The sequence below is a fragment of the Dama dama genome, chromosome 21 (genome assembly GCF_033118175.1).
Source record: "Dama dama isolate Ldn47 chromosome 21, ASM3311817v1, whole genome shotgun sequence".
NCBI lineage: Eukaryota > Metazoa > Chordata > Mammalia > Artiodactyla > Cervidae > Dama > Dama dama.
In genome coordinates, this window is record NC_083701.1 from 63,237,687 (window position 1) to 63,259,010 (window position 21,324).

The 21,324-nt window shown below is 33.2% G+C and overlaps 1 protein-coding gene across 10 annotated transcripts in view; it reads right to left on the reverse strand.

Moving 5' to 3' along the window:
• VPS13B (vacuolar protein sorting 13 homolog B) overlaps window positions 1-21,324 on the reverse strand; it is a 771,473-nt gene that overhangs the window by 700,916 nt on the left and 49,233 nt on the right. For all 10 annotated transcript variants that reach the window (XM_061123681.1, XM_061123682.1, XM_061123678.1 and 7 more), the window contains 4 exons: window positions 21,173-21,293; window positions 11,042-11,209; window positions 7,680-7,861; window positions 4,229-4,403 (listed from right to left, as the gene is read on the reverse strand). In XM_061123681.1, coding sequence (XP_060979664.1) covers window positions 4,229-4,403; window positions 7,680-7,861; window positions 11,042-11,209; window positions 21,173-21,293 — 646 coding nt within the window. The remainder of the gene's footprint in view (window positions 1-4,228; window positions 4,404-7,679; window positions 7,862-11,041; window positions 11,210-21,172; window positions 21,294-21,324) is intronic.

Genomic DNA, 21,324 nt, shown 5'->3' on the forward strand with positions numbered 1-21,324 from the left:
AAAGCCCAAAGTTATTTTTAATAATCCCAACTGAACCTCTAGAGATGAAAAATACAGTATCTGAGATGAAACATAAAGTAGATGTGATTAACAGCAGATTAGCTACAGAAGACGAGTGATCTTGAACAGAAATACAAACTATCAAAAGTGAAACCAGAAAATGAAAGGAAAAAGAAAAACATGATGAACAGAACATCAGAGAGCTCTGTGGAACTTCAAGCAGCCCAATATACATGTTATTGGAGTCCCCAAAGGAGAAAGGGGAATTGAAAAAGGTATTTGAAATAATGCCCCCAATTTTTCTAAGTATATCTGAAAACTATAAACTCACAGATACAAAAACCTTAATGTACTCTAAGCACAAATAACATGAAGAAAGGACATCAAGACATTAAAATCAAGGCACTTAAAACTTTCCAAGAAAAGGTTCATTGGCTTTACCAGTGTGTCAAAAGAATCCATAACATGCACAATAGAAGGTTAAGAATTTCTGCTTTAGACAGCTGGGGACAAAAAAAAAATTCAAATGTGTTTGGAAGCAAGCAACCTTTTTTTTTTTAAACAACAACAAAAAAAAGGAGGAAACCTAATCATCTTCTTAGAACACATAAAGTAATAGTCATAAAATAAAATTTTAAAAATTGCATTCAATCAAAATTTAAAACTGCTCAAGAAACACCTATTAAAAAATGAATTGGATATTATCTATGGTGAAACAGGTCACCAGCCCAGGTGGGATGCATGAGACAAGTGCTCGAGCCTGGTGCACTGGGAAGACCCAGAGGAATCGGGTGGAGAGGGAGGTGGGAGGGGGGATCGGGATGGGGAATACATGTAAATCTATTGCTGATTCATGTCAATGTATGACAAAACCCACTGAAAAAATAAATAAACAAATAAATTTAAAATTTAAAAAAAAAAAAAAAATGAATTGGGCAAGTCAGACACCAGCAAAAAAACATTCCCTAAGGGTATTTGACATGTATTATCACTCTTGAATTCAAAATATATAAAGAACCACCTTTATACATAGCTGACTCACTTCTCTGGACAGCAAAAACTAACATAACACTGTAAATCAACTATACTTCAATAAAAAAGATTAAGGGAAAAAGTCACCATTCTGTAAGGAAACCCAAAGAAGTTTTTAAAATAGGCAAATATTTATCAAATGGCACAAAGTCAGATATATTAATTGTCAAAAATTACACCAAAAAAGTTCAAAATAATTGATCAGGGAAGTGCAAATTAAAACCACAATGAGCAACCACAACATATACATCAGAATGGCAAAAAGTGAAAAAGGACTGACAACAACAAATGCTGCCAAGGATGTGAAGCAATTGGCATACATTGTTCATGGGAATGTAAAATGGCACAATTACTTTGGGGAAAAAAAGCCTGGTAATTTCTTTTTTAAAAAAGTATGTAGTAATTCTTCTGTTAGGTATTAAACCAAGAAAAAGAATAGCTACATGTCTTCAAGAGACTTGCAGAAGAATGTCCAGGTCATTTTCACTTTTGATAACCAAAAGTGGAAATACCTCAAGCATTCATCAACAGGGTAATGTCTAAATAAACTGTGTTACACTCATATGGCATAGTCATTCAATGTACTTAGCAATAAAAAGGAAACAAACACTGATATATATATAACAACACAGATGAACCCCCAAAATACAATGCTTTCAGAGCAGTGAAAATACTATGAAGGATACCAAAATGATGGATACATTTGTCCAACCCACAGAATATACATCAGCAACAGTGAACTTTAACTAAACTACTGACTCTGGGCAATAATGATATAGGTTCATCAGTTGTGATAAGTAGAGGGATGCTGATAATGGGGGAGGTTATGCATGTATGAGAGCAGGGATATATGGGAAATCTCTGTACCTACCCTTCAATTTTGTTGCAAATCTAAAATTGCTCAAAAAATTAAGTCTTAAAAAGTTCTTAAAAATGAAAAGTAAAAAAACAATACTATGCTTAAGGAAAGAATCCTTTCACAGGAGAATTTCTACTATATGTTTCTATTTACATGAAATTCCAGAATCAGCAAAAACTAATGCATGCTTCTTTCTTTTTTAGAGATTCAGAACAGGGTTTTCTTGAGTGGAAGGGGGCTGGGCAGGCAGTTGGAGGAAGGGAAGTGACTGAATAGTGGCATGAGATAACTTTTTGAGATATTAATGACACATATTTTGATGAGTGTCCAGTATCACACAGGCATATACATTTCTCAAAACTTCTTAAATAGCATACTTAATTTAACACTTATGCATTTCACCTTATGAATTTAACCTTTAAAAAAAAAAGAAAAAGAACCATCAATAAACATAAACTCTAGCTAGGGATATGCTGCTGAAATCTAGCAGTGAAGTAAGTCCATAACTTAACTGTGAAATGCAGCAAAAACTGGTTGAATCAATGGAGGGAAAGTGGTGTTAGATGAACACATACATGATAAGCAAATATGATAAATATTCACTGTAGAATCTAGATGATGAGTAGATTCTACACATCTACTCAACCACATAGTGGCTGTTGATTGTATAATACTTTCAATTTTCCATATATTAATATCTGAAATTTACCATAATAGCAGGGTGGAAAAAAATGAACTGACCAGCTTCTACACGCTAGGTTTTGTTCAACTAGTTTTTGTTCTACCAGTTCTGTCATATAACCCTAGGAACAGAACTGCTGGATTATATGTTAACTCTATGTACAACTTTTTGACAAACCAGATTGTGTACCATTCCCACCATCTACGCTTAACGGTTCCAATTTTCCCACATCCTTGCCAACACTTACTATGAGTCGTTTTTAACTACATTGGTTACTAGCTATAAAGCACTATCTCATTGTGGTTTTGACTTGTATTACCCTTCATGACTAATGATACTGAGCATATTTTCACATGCTTGTTGGCCACCTGGATATTCTTTCTGGAAACAGGTCTATAAAGGCCGTTTGCCCACTTTTTAATAGGGTTATTTATTCCCAAGTTTTAAATGCCCTTTAGCTAAAGGCTCTAACTATGGAAGTCAATCATCACCCTCTCCAAATTTTTCCTGAGACTCAGACCAACACAAGTCAAACCCTATCACTCCTTTCACCATTTTTCTACTTCTAATTGTTAATACCTCTAATGTTAATAAGTCAAACATCTGCCATCATACTTAATTAACTGTTTAAGTGCTTAACTAACTGTTCACATGTCTGTCCACTCCAATGTATAATAACCTCTGCATTCTCCTACATTCCCACCAATAATGTCTTACACACAAATAGGTTTTAGTAAAAGTATCATGAATTGAATAAGGGAAATTAACCCACTAAGTATCTTTCAATGAAGTATATATTTCAAAGAGTAATACTCCAATTAATTAACTAGGTATCCTCCAAAACATACAGTTAATTAGATACAATTATAGTTTATTATAGGCTATCCTGGTAGCTCAGTCGGTAAAGAATCCACCTGCATTGCAGGAGACCTGGGTTCGATCCCTGGGTTAGGAAGATCCCTGGGAGGGCATGGCAACCCACTCCAGTACTGTGGCCCGGAGAATCCCCATGGACAGAGGAGCATAGCGGGCTGCAGTCCATGGGGTCACAAAGAGTCAGACATGACTGAGCGACTAAGCACAGCACACATAGTTAATTATAATTACATATGATAATTAAGTATAAATAACTTAGTTAAAATAACTCAGTGAGACTTTATAGAAAAGTTATCAATATAGCTGCTCCCTGAACAACAAGGTGGTTAGGAGTACAAGATGAAAATCCAGGTATAACTTTATAGTCAACTCACTATCATATTCACAGTTCTGTATCTGAGGATTCAACCAACCATGGATCATGCAGTTTTACTGAAAAATATTTGTGTGTAAGTGGATCTTGCACAGTTCAAACCCATGTGTTCAAGGGTCAACTGTACTATAACTTACTAAGAAATCTTGAGATTGGAATATCCTTTTATATAATGTATATTCTGAACACTTACACCTACTAGAAATAGTCAAGTTATTTTTAGCATGTAGAAAAAAGAAAGTGAGAATAGTATGTAAAAATGTAGAAAAGAAAAAAATCAATGTTAAGCAAATCATCCCATCATATTAGAATACTGTAAAACATAATCTAATGTAGCTTTTCAAGTTTCACAATGGTGAAAACATTTTTGTAAGAACAATAGTTACAAAAATTTTGTTGTATTTACCTGTAACATTTCCCAACATATCTTTATTGTGACAAGTACAATCTTCTGTTTCTCCATCTTTAAAATTTCCTATTTCTCCATAGTAAAGAGCAATCCCAAGTTGCATTATACGGATAAACATAGGCAACTGTTGATCAGTGATAGAAAGTTTCAAACTCTCTACTAAGGTATGAATCTGTATTTTGGAGAAAAACAAAAGCATCAACAGAAGTATATTCAAAGAGAATACTATTTAAACATAAGTACAGAAATGTTAAGCCTTAAAATGGAGTACCGTAGGAAAAACAGTAATGTCTCAATGTTTCTAATATTTAAGCCAAAATGACAGTTCTAAAATATTAAAAATTTAAACAAATTTTCCTATGATGATCAGTAACTTTAGACAGAAGCAATGTTAATCCCAACTATCTAAGTGGAAATAGAAATGATCATGAGAAGATACAGTCACAATGGATTTCAAGATAACTTTTCCCAAAATTTTTTGTTAACAAAATACCCATCCTATAATATTAAGAGTATAACAGTACTCCAACAAAAACCATAAAGATCTCTGTCACACATAAAAGTTTCATGACATCATTTTATAAGTCATTAATCCACCCTTTCCAGCTTTATTAACCAAAAAGAATGCATACATATTCTAAAAACATGTTAAGTGAGTAAACTACTAACATTATAACTATGGAAGTATGCACATGGTAAAATAACTGTCAGATATAGAAAACAAAGTGAAAATATGACCAGGAAAATTTCTCAAACAAACTTTAAATAAGAGAATTAAACATGGTATAAAATTTACAACATGAATCTATTATAAGAAATAAGACTAATTACTATCAATAGGGCACAAAGTCAACGATCGAAGTTCCCCTTAAAGAACAATACATCAATAAAATATAAAGACAAGCTCAATATAATAATTTCCTGTTGTTACATAAACATGGAATAAAACCAGTTAAGCCATAAAGTAAGTCTTTTGGAAGGTTTATTTTAACCAACTGGTATTTGAGTGTCTATTAAACTTGAAAAAGTAATGGCATCCGCATATCTTTAGGGATAAAAGCACAAAAAAACTGTACTTGAAGGGAAGCAAGTTATACAGGGAGGTATAAAATACCATATTCAAATATGAGTACAGGTTTTAAAAACTGACAAAAATCATACACCAAACAGACTATGAAGAGGTAAGAAAATCAAGGAAGGGTCGTGCAGGTGTGCAACGCAGGCCTGCGAAGCTCTTCTTAAATCTGACATTTCTCTGCCACATCCTTTTAAACACCGTAGGGCACCAACAGCACCAGTGAAAGCTGTCTTAGCAAAACCAGCGTCAGCCTGCACACACATGTGTGTGCACTTATAATCTTACACACACAAACATGTATACCTTTAAAATATGATGTTTTATACAGTATACATATAGATATCTTTAAAATCAATAAAGCTAACCAACAACAGGAAAACTGACAAAGAACCTGAATGAATTTTTCAAAAAAATAATGGCCAGTGAACATATTTTAAAATATCTAAGTTCACTAATAATCAAATTAATATTAAATTGCATTATTTTTGCTAAACAAGTTGGCTTTTTTAAGTATGATCATATTTAAGGATAGCAGAGTATAATACAGGCACTCCCCTTAATGTTCATGAGCATATACACTGGTTAAACATTTCTGGAAGCAATTTTGTAGTTCAAATGACAGGCCTTAAAAGTTTAAATCCATTAATAAGATATTTGCAATTACAGAAATCATTCCTAAGGAATCAATCAGAGATGTGGTCAAAGATTTATGTGTAGACTTTCATTCCTCTGAAAAACTGTTATGGAAAAGTAAATTTTTACTAACAGGGGAAATGTTAAATAACACATCTGTATGCTCTGTATCTCATAGATGATACAATCTCTAAGACATTTATTACTCACAAAAGATAGAAAATTACAAAAAGTCTACCCAAATACAAATAAATTCAAAAGTCACTTAATGAAACATACATGAAAATCTTAGACAAGTAATTAAGAGTGTCTCAAACAGTTTCGGAAATTCCCTGTCTTTGAGATGATCAATGAGCTTAACCATGTCCATTTAATACTTATTTCCTAGGGAAAAAAATCATGGCTCTAACTCAAAACACCAAATCTTATATCACAATACTATGAATAAAAAACTGAAAATTTAATTTTCAGTACCACTCTCCTCTAATTTACCCACATCCTAAAATGTACAATTAAATTTGTATTAAAGAACAATAAAAAAATTTTTATATGGTAAGGTTTCCCTATATCCATTACTTGTTTTCAAAATGTATCTTGAATTTACTCTTAACATTCCCCAACTTCACTGGTAGAGTCAAGATCAAAGAAGGGATGTTTAAGTCCATTGTCCTGGGATAGGGACACAGTTACTATTGAATCAACACTATTCCATGCTTACATTTGCCTAAGAAACTAATTCAAAAACAGAAGGAAAGAGTAACAGAATTTAAAGAAAACAATGTGTCCTGTACAAAGGGTAAGGAAAAAAAGATACTCAAGACTGAGCACTACCAAAGAAAATGGGTGGAATTCATGTATAAATACAAAGTTACATAAAATGACATGTCTTATGTTTTAAAAGCACAATGTAAAAATAATAAATAATTTATATAGCCACGCCAAAACAAGCAGTGATCAATATCAGTGTTCAGACTTAGGACTGGCTTTCTCATTACAGTACAAAAGCTTATAATTCAATAATAAAAATTTATTCCATGTGAAAACTTAGTTAACAAGATCACAAGTCACTGTGTGAATTCTTTTTCAAATATAGACAAATAGATAAGAGGTATAGAAAATTTTTATGCAATAAAACAACACAAAATTTATACTTAGAGAATAACTATACACACTAAAAATATCTGCCAATACCTGGAGAACAAATTTTCACATGGATCAAAGACATTACTGAAACATTCACTATTCTTAAGATTTTAATCACATTATGAAACCATAGACAACTAAAATTTCTTAACCAATAAACTAATAGATAAGCAAATTAAGTCTTATAAAGTTATCTAAGAAAAACAAGGGTCAGAAACTATTATCAGATGAAAAATTTGTAAGGACTGAAATACAGACTAATATTCAGTCCACCGTGGGTATATACATACTATTTTGATATGATCTCCTCTATCTAATTGAAGAGAAAAACACTAACAATCAGCTGGACAAACTAAAACAGAATCTACAGTCACAGGAAAAAAAAAGTTGTCCCCAAAATATCTCTATTAGAACACAAAATGAAAAAAAGTTATAACACATAATAACATAAAAGTTATAATATAAACAAAACTTTTTTACATTATATGTTTGAGGTTAATTTCCTCATTGCTTTTTAACAATGATTAGTATGTATAACAATCAACAAATAAAATAGAAACATGCAACTTTTCTACTAGGAAAAGAAACACCTACTTTTATAACAGATGGCATCTTGGAATTTAGGTTATCATATGTAAAATGCAGACGAGTTCTGAAGGAACACTTGTACAATAAAGGATCCTGGTAGAATTCTATTTTACCACTGGCATTTCGTTTATCAAGACAAACTGTACAGTCAGAAAAATTGATAACCTTTCTCAACACCAGATCAGTTGCTAAAAGAAAAAAGAAAAACCTTTTAAGTAAAAAGTAAAGTTAGAAGGAAAAGAAAGGCAATTATTTATTAGTGTTAACAGTAATAAAAAAATAATAATAGCAGAAATGAGATTAATAAAGCATTTAATATAGGACTGTCAGCACCTATGAACAGAACTTCACATTTAATGTATCACTGAAAGCTTCCAATAATATTATGAAATAGGCACAATAATCCCCATTTAATGTATGAAGAATCAAATAGAAGCCAAAGAAATGAAGCAGCTTGTCCCCAATTTGCTTGACTCCCAACTACAAATTTAAGACAAAGTTTATAAAAATTTTTCTACATTTCACTATCTGCAATGGAATATTAAATAACAATAAAATTCTTGAAAAACCACATTATAAAAACATTTGAGTAATAGTCACTTATTTAACATTTATTTCTCCACTGAAAAACTTACTGCTGTTCTCAAAGCTTGCACTCTTCAATATGGTAGCCACCATCAATACAGTGTTATTTAAACTTACCTATGAATTAATTAAAATTATACGAAAATAAAATTTCAGGTCCTTGGCTGCATTAGCCACATTGCATGTACTCAAAAGCCACATACAGCTAGTGGCTAGGGTACTGGACAGTAAAAAGTAAAACATTTCCATCATCACAGAAAATTCTAGTGGCCAACATGTTTTTAAATAATGACTAATGAAGAAATTACCAAATTACCAGTAATGTTATAAAGTTCCTTTTCAAGGAATAAAAATGGAAACAATTGCTGGTAAAGTATCAAACTAGAGAACAAAACCTTTAGAAAATTTATTTCTAACAATAATTCCTCGATAAATATCAGGCCCAAATCTACCTAGTCAGTGATTTTAAGTTAACAACTATCCATACACTATGGCCATTGCAATCTTCAAAACAATAAACTATGTTTTAGTCCGTTCTATTTCTGAGTACATCCTGGCAACCTCTAATTAATTCAGCATTTAATTTTGTTTTCTTCTTTTGGATTTAAGTTTTTAAGACATGTAATAAGTATGTATATGTATGAAAATAGTAAGGTTTTATTAAGGAAATAAATTTTAAATTTTTTAACTGAAAAAAATACAAACCACATTATTTCATGTTATACAGTACATAAATGATTTAGTTACTATTATATACATGTACACAAATTAAAGAAATTATCAAAATAGGAAAGAAATTATCATAAGAAGAAATGAAAGAAACCCTCTAGATGCTTTTCCCTCTCTTTATAGTAATTAAAATTCACTGAGTATTTGCTATTAGACAGTACACTAAATCTTTTGCAGTCATTCTCTCTTATAATATCTATACGGCTCTGTTTAAAAGCTGTGGAATGAAGGCACAATAAGGATAAATAATTTGTCTTTTCAGACAGTGTATAAAGAGCAGAGCTATAATTCAAACTCTGAAAACCTTACTCCAGAGCACATGTTCTTCTCCATTAAGCTATAAGAATCACTTTATGCTAAAGTGATCATATTTCACAGATATTCTAGAAAATGTTTCTGTGAAAGTGAAAAGGATTAAGTTTTGAAAAATACTTTCCTAAACACTAATAGGAACTATCTTAAAAACATACAAAATGAATTCTTCTTCTGGTATTTTCAGATAATGTGCTACAATCCAATCTATAAAATGAGGGTAATAATTATGCTCACCTAACAAGCACTGTAGAAAAAGACACTGCATTATTTTGAAAATGTGAACATTTGCATATCCTCCTAACAAACCCACTCCTAAGTACTATGTATGTCTTAAAGAAATGCTTACGTGCATGTATAATGTTTTCAAGATTCATCCATGTTTTACCATATATGAAGACTTCATTCTTTCTTAACTATTTTGTTTTAATCCTTTAACTTCTGAAGTAGATTAGATACTGCTTCCCCTTTTAGAGGCACTGACAATATCTCAGAAACAAGCTTGGGTTTTTGCATGCTCTTATTTATACCTTACAACAGAGCTGCAATACCAGGATTATTTTTCATTTTTAAAATGTGAAGGCCAAACCATAAAGAACAAAATACAAAACAACTGTATTTCAGTTCTTCTAGTTCTTATTTGTATGCCTTAACAAGGTGAGTTAGGAAACCCTGAGATTCAATTTCACTTTGCTTTCTTGTAACTAGGACTTAAAAAAATGAATACAAAACTAAACCAATGAGAAAGGATATCACTTTATGGAATTGTAAAGAGAATCTGAGAAAATTAATTTAAATAATAATAATAGCAGCTCACTTTCTGAGCACTTACTATGTACCAAATACTTTTATGCTATGGTATGTATTTGAGGAAAATAAGAAACCGCAAAGTAACTCACACAAGATCATACATCTCTATGAAGTTGGGAGAGTCAAGATTCAAACTCAGGTAATCTAACTTTAGTGCCAGCAACTTTACAAATTATGTACAATGGCAAATCACAGATAAAAGGCATTCACAACAGTCTCCTTACTATATTTTCCAAAAATATCCACTCCCTATCCTATCAGAAAGTGTATCAAAAAGTGTTGACTTTTTTAACTATTACATACTTTAGCAGAGCAGCAGCACTATTTTTTTCACAGCTGTATTTTCAAGGCTTTCACAACATGCCTACCTTCCATGTTGAACATAATATATAAAATAATAAGTATTTGGTAGTTATTAAAAATATATTATTATTTAATAGTTCTTTTAATATAAGCATAAGGAAAATGCAGCACATAATAAAGGAGGCTTTGTGATTAGCCAAAAATCCCAAATATGCTCTGCAGCATACAAATCTAAAACATAGAGTCAGATACACAATTTTGCCATTACTGAACTATATAAAAGCAACACATTCCCTTTCCTCTTTCAAAAACTTTCAAAATTTTAACTATTATTTAATTTGTATTCCTTCAACCCACAGTACTGTAAAATATGATATTAACATTTGAAACAAGCATGAGATAAGAATAAAAATTAACAGTATTAGAAAATAAGTCAGATTTCTTCATCTGACAGTCTAATAATCTCCTATAATTGTATGCTAAATTTAATATATGTGCATTTTTTTCAGGATGAAGATATAAAGCTTTCAGTAGACTAGCCAAGAGCCTGGTGGCTCAAAAAAGGTTTAGAATCCAAGATAAATGTTTCAACAGAAGAAAAAGCTATACTAATCTTGATGTTTACTCACCAGAAATATCCATGAATGCACGATCCCACAATTCACCTACTGTATAGCATTCTGCAGATGTGATGTTGACTGAAAGGACAATATCATCTTCAACATATTTTAGTATCAGATTATTTATAACAATATTTACATTATTTACAACTCGTCTGATCAGACTCTGTACATAGCCTATAAAATAGGGGAAAAAATATTCCAATCAGATGCTAAATCAATAATTATTCTTAAAATGTTACTGAACTTAATGTACATGAACAATGAGTATCATTTAGCATCTTTTGCAATGACAAAACCAACATTCAGATAGGGAAATAAGCTGACCAAAGAGTTAATAAGTACCAAATCCTTCTCAACAAACATCGCTGCAAAGAAGTTCTGCATCATGAAGCTTCACGTACTAGAGAAATCATAGAAGCCACACCTTTTTAACATAATACTAGATCTCATTCAAAGGCCATCCTAATCTACAAGTACTTTGATTTCTGCCCATTTTATAAACATTTTCTCAAATGAAACAATGTTACTGTATACTGATTATACAATATATAAGAAGAAAAACTTCTTTAAGGTTATTTTTTCAGCTACCATCTTCTCTTCCTACTTTTAAATAGCCATTAAAATACTCAAAAACTAGGCCTCGAGAAAGGAAGATAAAAGAAACATGACCATGACAATGAATGTGACTACTTCTACTTAATAATGTATAATAGTGACACGGGAAAGGGAGAATATGACTGAGGAAGAAAATACAGAAAGTACTAAAAGAAAGAGGGAAAAGAGCACAAAGATGAAGACAAAAGAGAAAAGTAGGGAAAGAAAGAGAACAGATAAAAGCATAACAGGAACTCATAATATCAGAAGGTTTTCACACAATAAGTATATACAGATATATTACTGAGGAATTTAATAGGAAATATAAATAAAACTAAGCATAAATAGCATTTAAAAAGACAGAAAAAGATTAAAAACTATTCAAATGTATTTTTCACTATAAAATCTATATAAAAATAGCTATTTAATTAAATAACTATCTGCTTATATTCTTTAAACCACAAGTTTACTGGACAAAACAGAATCAACTTCTGTCAGCAGCTAACATTGTTAACACCTACACTGAAGCCTGCTCCAAGAAAATTTATTTAAAGTTATTCAACCATAACATGCTTGCAAAAACCAATTCCTTCACTCATTCTGAATGGATACAAATAGGAAAGAAATGTACAATGACTAAATTCAAGTTTTTCTCATATTAGCAGCTTTTAAAGTGTCAATTATCATATGCTATAAAATTAACACAAGAAGTATCAGTAAGATTAAGGTTTCAGACTTTATTGTACCAGGGAAGATAGATGCTAAAATGATACATAAATTAAGCTTCAAAAATAAACTTTAAGTATCAAAATGCTCACCCTTAAAATGTATACTTCCCTCATGCTATCACTATTCAACACAGATGTTAAAAATAAACAGCTTCTGAGAAGTCAAGAAGCATGACTAATACTGATTTTCCTATTTCTGAAAACCTGTCATGAATAAAGAATTCATAAAAACCACTTAAGAGTTCATGAGTTTTTATTGTGGGGGGAGGAAGAAAAAGGAGCGGGAGAAGGGCAGTGACTCTCAGAAAACATATAATGCAAAATAGTGATAGAAACATAATACTATAAATGTATTGTAACTGATAGAAAAACTGATGGATTTTTCACCTACGTATCAATACCTTCTCTCAGTTGCCCATTATACAAGCTGAGATGAATAAGCCAATTCACCACAGTAAAATAATCAAGTATTTAAAAAGAGAGCTTCCCTGATGGCTTAGACAGTAAAAAACCCTCCTGCAATGGTGGAGACCCAGGTTCGATCTCTGGATCAGGAAGATCCCCTGAAGAAGGGAATGGCTGCTACCCACTCCAGTATTCTTGCCTGGAAAATTCCATGAACAGAGGAGCCTGGTGGGCTACAGTCCATAGGGTTGCAATACAGTCAGACACAACTTAGTGACTAAAAACAAAAAAGCTTGTTTTACAAACCTGCTTTACAAACAGACAGTATTTGCCCTAACATGGTCACTAGGAAACCAAGTTGCTCAAAAACAGAAATTCCATGGTTGATGACTTGGTTACAGTACCTAAAAACTTCCTGATCAAGTTTTTGGTGAAAAATTTAGCTGGGGTTACTGAAGCATGATATAAGCAACTTATGCTCAAATAATTAAAGGAAAAGTACGTTCTCTATAATGTTCTTGCCTTTTTTGGAAGGCTGAAATTATTTCAAAATAAAACATTTTAGAGAAATGCAAATCAAAACCACAACAAGGAACCACTACACACCAGTCAGGATGGCTGCTATCCAAAAGTCTACAAGCAATAAATGCTGGAGAGGGTGTGGAGAAAAGGGAACCCTCTTACACTGTTGGTGGGAATGCAAACTCGTACAGCCGCTATGGAGAACAGTGTGGAGATTTCTTAAAAACTGGAAATAGAACTGCCATATGACCCAGCAATCCCACTTCTGGGCATACACACCGAGGAAACCAGATCTGAAAGAGACACGTGCACCCCAATGTTCATCGCAGCACTGTTTATAATAGCCAGGACATGGAAGCAACCTAGATGCCCATCAGCAGACGAATGGATAAGGAAGCTGTGGTACATATACACCATGGAATATTACTCCGCCATTAAAAAGAATTCATTTGAATCAGTTCTAATGAGATGGATGAAACTGGAGCCCATTATACAGAGTGAAGTAAGCCAGAAAGATAAAGACCATTACAGCATACTAACACATATATATGGAATTTAGCAAGATGGTAATGATAACCCTATATGCAAAACAGAAAAAGAGACACAGATGTACAGAACAGACTTTTGGACTCTGTGGGAGAAGGCGAGGGTGGGCTGTTTCGAGAGAACAGCATTGAAACATGTATATTATCTAGGGTGAAACAGATCACCAGCCCAGGTTGGATGCATGAGACAAGTGCTCGGGCCTGGTGCACTGGGAAGACCCAGAGGGGTCAGGTGGAGAGGGAGGTGGGAGGGGGGATCAGGATGGGGAATACATGAAAATCCATGGCTGATTTATGTCAATGTATGACAAAAACCACTACAATATTGTAAAGTAATAAGCCTCCAACTAATAAAAATAAATGGAAAAAAAAAAAAAAACATTTTTAGAAGGTTAAGATTAAGAATTCCTATTGGTAATGCAGTAGAGAAGTTCAATAATAATTTTTTAAAATCTATCAGTTTTGGTAACTAAAAGATAACTCAGGGCAGCTACTGTAGGAGCTAAGGAAAATAGGAATGAGTTGAAGATACTTATCAGTATTATTATTTAAGATAGTTACAGAAGTTATAAACAACTAAATTAGGGTACAAAAGAGAAATCAGTGTAAGTACTGACAAGAAGAACACAAAATTATCATTACATGAAGATGACTGTTTTTTATATAGAAAATCGAAAAGATATAACTGAAAAATACTGAATATCGATCAGCTAACAAAATGCAAAAGTTAGCTTTTCTACATCACAAAACGACAGGAGAATAACACGGTAAAAAAATTAATAATTCCACTTAGTAATAAAAAATAAAATAGCATTTTCCACCTATAAAAGATTCAAAGAAATACAATAGTGAAAAACAGCATTGGGCTAAAAATGTGCTTGTAAGAAAAAACTGTTAAATTTTTCACAGGGAATAATTTGGTCATACATGTCAAAACTTTAAAATCACTCACAAATTTTGATGCTATAGACTAAACAGAGGTATGTGCAAAGATTTACATGCCAGTATGTTGTCAGAGAATTTTACAAAACTGAAAATGAAAAATAACCCAAAAAACTAACAAAAAGGAATTGATTAAACAAACTGTGGAACACAATATAATACATGCTAATGATTAAAATAACAATGTGAAAAAGGGAACTTCCCTGCTGATCCAGTGGCTAGAACTCTATGCTCCCAGTGCAGGAGACCAGGGTTCAGTCCCTGGTCTGGGAACTAGATTCTGCATGCCACAACTGAAAGAGATCCTCTGTGCCACAACTAAGACCTGGTGCAGCTAAATTTTTTTGTTTAATATGAAAAAAATTAATGTCCTTGAAACATGTTCCTAACATTAAAAAATGCAAATTACAAAAGAAAATGTACAAGTGTATGTGTATATGCATGCGCACACACACACACACACACACACAAAATGTCTCCAAAAGGTTGTATATCAAAATGTTAACAGGTTCCAGTCCTAAGTAACATAAAAGTAAGCATATTCCATTCTTTCTCACTGAAAATAGTCACAAAACCTAGAAAGAAAGTATGGAGCAGTTATTTCAGGACACTGAAAAGTAAACAATTAGCATGAGAGGGGAAATAGAAAAATGAAAATCAGAGCTTACAAAGAAAAAACAAATAATAAAACTGTAGCAATCGACTCAAACATATGAGTAGTTATTCTAATTTATGTATTGTGGCCAGAGAGGATGGTCTTTATGATAATGAATCTCTGAAATTTTTCAAGACCTTTTTAACCAAGTCTTTTTCAGTGTCTATAGATACCAAATGTGTACATCAAAAAAATATACACTGTCTTATCTGCTGGGAACAGAGTTTTATGTTTCTATAAAATAATCCTGTCAATTTTTAAAGATCCAGTTTGGGGATTTTTTTGGGGGGGAGGGGTGGGGGGGTCCTGCTTGATCTACCACATTTCAAAGGTAGGTTGTTAAGTACATAAAAATTCATCATATATTGTTTCGTGAACTGTACCTTTTAATATAACTCAGCATCTGGCCATCAATGTTCTTGCATAAAGTTTTATTTTGGCTGATTTTATTTTTGGATAGTACTTGTCTACTATGCCATTTCCCATCCTTTCACTTTCAATCTTTCTTACCTCTCCATTTTACCTTTGTGTGTCAGAGGACACACAAACCTGGACATAATTGCTCTTTCCTTTTAATATCCCAAAAGCATTAATTGCGCTTCCTTGGAGCTCTTTGCTCTGGTTTTGCACTGTAATTAGTAGTTTACAATATCTCCTATACAAAGCCATTAATTCTGAGGGCAAAGATAGCCTTCAACTAGCTGCTTCAGCATCAGATTTAGGGAACTTAACAGCCTGCCTCCATTAAGCACTATTTTGAAATTCAATCTAGTCAGAATGAAGTTAAAAACTCTCTAGTTATCACTTTTTTCTGTTATGAACAAAACATAAATGTTAGATATCTTAAAGGCTATTGACAAAATCATACTGTACTTTGTCAATATGTTGCAGGAAGGGGGACCCCCCCCTTCCAGGGCCCGAAACTGGGCTTTTGTCTAACACTCGGAAATGAATTGTCCGAGGAGACACATGTGCTGACAAAGCAAGAGATTTTATTGGGAAAGGGCACCGGGGTAGAGAGTAGGAGGGTAGGGAACCCAGGAGAACAGCTCTGCCACGTGGCTGGCAGTCTCGGGTTTTATGCTGATGGGATAAGTTTCCAGGTTGTCTGCAACAAGTATATTAAAGAGAAAGAACACCTGTATGGCAGAAATGGCTAGCTACCCATCAATATTTGTGCTTCCCCTTTCAGAATACAGAACTGTTACTGCGATATGACTCTAAAACATACATAACATCAATAAAAATAATTTTCCTCAATGAAATTTCAGAAGAATATACATCACTTTCAACCTGGGGGTAGCAAGAAGTGGACAAGTCTCCTTCAGAGCATCCTCTTGAAAAAGCTGAAAACTACAATTCAAAACCTGAGTAGGGAACAGCAGAGCCTCTGGATAAAGGGAGTGTGGGCTTCTGATACAACACTGACTTTAACTGGTACATAAAGAAAACATAACATTTTTGTCGTGCTAATTCCCTGAAATTTATGTTAATGTGTCCTCCAGTTAACACTAACTTAACTTACACAATTGGTCACTTCTTTAAGTTTTCCCTGAAAATGCTAATTAAAAATGTTATAATAATAAAAGCATAAAAATAGAAAATGTAAAATAAGCTATGCATTTCTTTTTCATTTACAACAAGGTACTCTATTCTTAAATGTTCCAGAAAGGCACAGTGATGAGAGTTTAAATTGCTCAGCTTATCCAAGTGGATAAGAAATGATTGTGCTATCTTCTAGAATAATACATCACCATTTTTGGTTCAGGCTCTTGAACAGTTGATACATTACAAATATTCTTAAATTATTTGATATATTCTCCAGCTATTATTAAACTCCCTACAAGAGATTGTTTTCAAAAAACCAAGCCCTAACCAGCCTAAGGTGACAAGCATTAGGCAAGCAAACACACAGACACGCAACACAGCTTCCATTTCATATTCGGTATTTTCTGCAGAAGACAAAACCTTGATTAAATGACTACTAATTTAACAAGGTACACCTCACGTATACCACAGGTGTGTGCAAGTTCAGTCACTAAATCATGTCCGACTCTGCAACCCCATGGACTGCAACCCTCCAGGCTCCTCTGTCCATGGGATCTTCCAGGCAAGAATACTACAGTGAGTTGCCATTTCCTCCTCCAAGAGATCTTCCTGATCCGGGGATCAAACCCGCTTCTCCTATATTAGCAGACAGATTCTTTACCACTGAGCCACCTGGGAAGCCGTATACCACAGGTATTACAAATTATAATAAGGTATTCATCATCTACATCAAGATATCTAAGTTGCCATTTTCTCATCCGTAAAACAAAAGCTAGATCAGAGGCTCAGCTGGGGCCTATAGATAGACTTCAGTAGTATGTGAATATCCTAAAGTAACATGCAAATTTTAAATGTGCATACATGGGTCTATAACTATTTCAAAAGATTTTCAAGGGTCCACATCCCAAAAAAGATAGCCAGCTAAACCAGAAACGTCTGAAGTAGCTTCTCCTTCTACATTTCAAGGACACTATGACCCTGATTATCAGAGTCTGAAAACTCTGTGTGATTTTGTGCAGTTGAGTTTTTGTGCAATGCAATAAATACATAAATGGCTATTAAGAACCAGACATTGTATTAGATCAGGGGCTGACCAAATGAGGCTGTGCCATCTGTTTTTATAGTTTTATTGGAACACAATCACAAACATTAATTTATTTACAGTTTATGACTGATTTCACCAGTACATCAGAAAAGTGGAACAGCTGTAACAGAAAATACATGGCTTGCAAAGCTTAAAATATTTAATAACTGGGTCTTCACAGAAAATATTTGCTAACCTCCATGATAGATGATGAATATCAAAGACATCTAGGTCACTTCAGACCCAGTGGGCATGATTTTTAGTTTCTCTATACCCTAAATATTTCTATCAAACGCTGCACGTGTATACATTCATATACATATATATTCTGAGTAAAAAGGTAAGGAGAAAACAATGCAAGAGACAATTATATGACAAAAGAAAAAGGAACTATGCACTGGAACACAAAATTTATCTGAGCTTCTTGACCAAATAAGTAGAAAAAATATTTAATGAAAAAATATTTAATCAGAAAAAACACATCAGTTAATTAAGAAGCCCTGAATAAATTAAAGCCATTTTAGAGAAAATGTAGAGGCAGTGCATAGAAGACTGGCTTCTTACAATGACCTTCAAAAAATCCAAAGGCTGTACACTTTAGAAAGCAGAGGACTACAGAATCAATTAAAAGTGATCCTATTTCTAAGCTAGATAAAGTGCAGAGACTACTGAGGAAAGCATGAAGGAAGAAAGAAAGATATGAAACATCCTTAAACTTTTCTCTAAATAGGAACTGTCAATATATCTTACTGAATATCTTAGGCCCACAACTCAACCTGTTATTATTAACAGTTATTGAAGGTTCCAGCCTATATATCAACTGAAAGTAAATGTGAATGGTTCAACTCAGTCAGATTCAAACTCTTTTGACCTCTCTCCCAGCAAGAAATATTACATCATAACCCAGAATAAGCACACGTGTGTAAGTCTCTTGAAATATGATTAACCTTTACTACATGTCACACACACTGAGGTTTTCTAGTCTATGCTATATATATTTTAAATGCTTTCCATGACCCACTAAACTGCTTTCACAATACACTCACTGGTCAGGATGCATAATCTGAAAAAGACTGTTCCAGATAACAAGATCAGAAATTGCAAAGAAAATGAGATATCGACTTGCTGTTCCTTTCCTATTGGAGTGGTGCCCATCCTTCACGATACAAAACAATTATTAGCAACACCAAAACTTTTCTCAAAAAAGCAATTCTGAATCTACGTAAATGTTTGAATTCCAAAATTATAACTACAGATGCTGGAAGAATAACTTTGCCCAAGAAATTCTGAGAACAGGAATTCATTTCTACCATGAAAGAACTTTAATATAATTTCCAGGCAGGATAATATTACAGAAATGAGTCCACAAATAACCATATGAGTTAATCTTTAAATAAAATGATTTACCATTATCCAACCGGATTCTCAAATTATCCCTTTTCTTTCCTTTGGCAATATTAAGTTTAGCTGCTCTGCCTCCCAGTAACTACCCAACAAGTTCAGTTACTTCCTAAAGCAACTTCTTTAACTGTGATTTATGTCAGCATGAAAAAGGACCAAGTCCTCCTATTAGGTAAGGCAGAAAAGCAGATTAACCCAAAAGCTACCCCAAGTAGTTCAGTAGAAAACAGCTCTGTTTTCTGACACTAAAAATAGGACATTTTATGCTACATTTGTTTTTATTTATACTTCTAAAAATAGGTCAGTTCTCATCCTGAGTATCAGTGTAAATTCCAACAGACTCTAAAGAATCATTAAAAGTAAGGGACCTGTTTCGAGTACATGTACGTAAGCCCGTAAAAGATTTTTATTGGTGAAATCAACAACTGACAAAAGCTTTAAATTTTTCTTAAACAAGTTCTTTCCTAAAAGAAAAAAAATGTCATGAGACTCAACAGTTAAACCTAAAACTGATTCTTTGCCAGGATACTGATGGAGAGTTCTATACAATGAGTTGGCTTCAGAAGCTTTACAGGGATATGTAGTCAGAAATTTGGAGGGACATAGGGGTTGCCCATTTAACAAATAAGAATAAGCTATAGCTTAATTTAATTTACAGTTTAATTAAATTCACCAGGGATTTCTCCCAAGGAGTTAATAATTAAGTAAAAAATTTATCAAGTGCTGTAAACATCACACTACTCTAAGAAGAATTAGAAACATTCAGAAGTAAAATAACTTCTTTTAGCACTTTCTCCAGCCATAGCAATTAATCTATTTATTCTAAAGCCAGAGGGAATAGTGAGACCTGTTAGGTAAAGTTCCTAAGAACACAAAGCATCAGTAATAACATCACAATAACACTAGTTAAATACGCTCAATTGAAATGTAATTTAGAACCTACATTTGAGACAGGAGGGCTATGAAATGATGCAACTAATGCCAACCTCTTACAAGTAAAGTAGATGGTGCCAGAAGATGGTCAAAAAGTAACTGGTTTGAATTCAGCAGAAAGCTTACAAAGCTTTGGGCAGAGAACAAATGTATACCAACGTCAGCTATACCTCAAATTAAAAAAAGTAACTCATAAATGAAACTGAAAGAGATGTGACTGGTAGCTGCTAACTGTAAAAAGGCAGCAATGCACTTTGGCCATAGAGCCATCATGTAACAATCACTGTTTTTTGGGTTATTTTCCTTCATTAAATATTTATCAAGAAACTGTTAATTTGAAAGCCACTACTCTTCCCGATAAATAATAATTTCAGGAACTGAAAAGAGACATGGTCTCCCAGTTACAAAACTCTGTAATTCTGTTAGTGAATTTTACAGTTTCCAGAAAATGAGAACAACTTAGTGTCATTCCTTTGTTTAACAAGAAGCAAGAGGAATGAAGAGACTATATAAGTATTACTCAGAGGCAAATCACTGCTTGGAGAGGATGTAAGAAAGAAACTTAAGAAAAATCTCAAGCAAACGAGCACCAAACCTTGAATGAATCCAGGGCTCTCACAAATGTCTTTCAATCTGTTCTGACATCATGCAGCAAATGTACATAATACTTTAAATACTTTATGTCAATAAAAAATATGGAAAATATATATTCTACAAAGGGTTACAACAATGATTAATAACAATCAAAATTTTGGTTTTATCAATCCCCTTAGAAGTTACCTGGTGGCAAATCAGGATCTGTGGGAGCAGCCTGTTGAATTCTTCGGGGTTTTGCTGATGTTTTTGTGTTCTCAGTAGTACTACGGTTGGTAGAATTAGAACCACAGCTTTCATGGTCATCCTATTTTTATTTGGAAGAAAGAAAAGCAAAG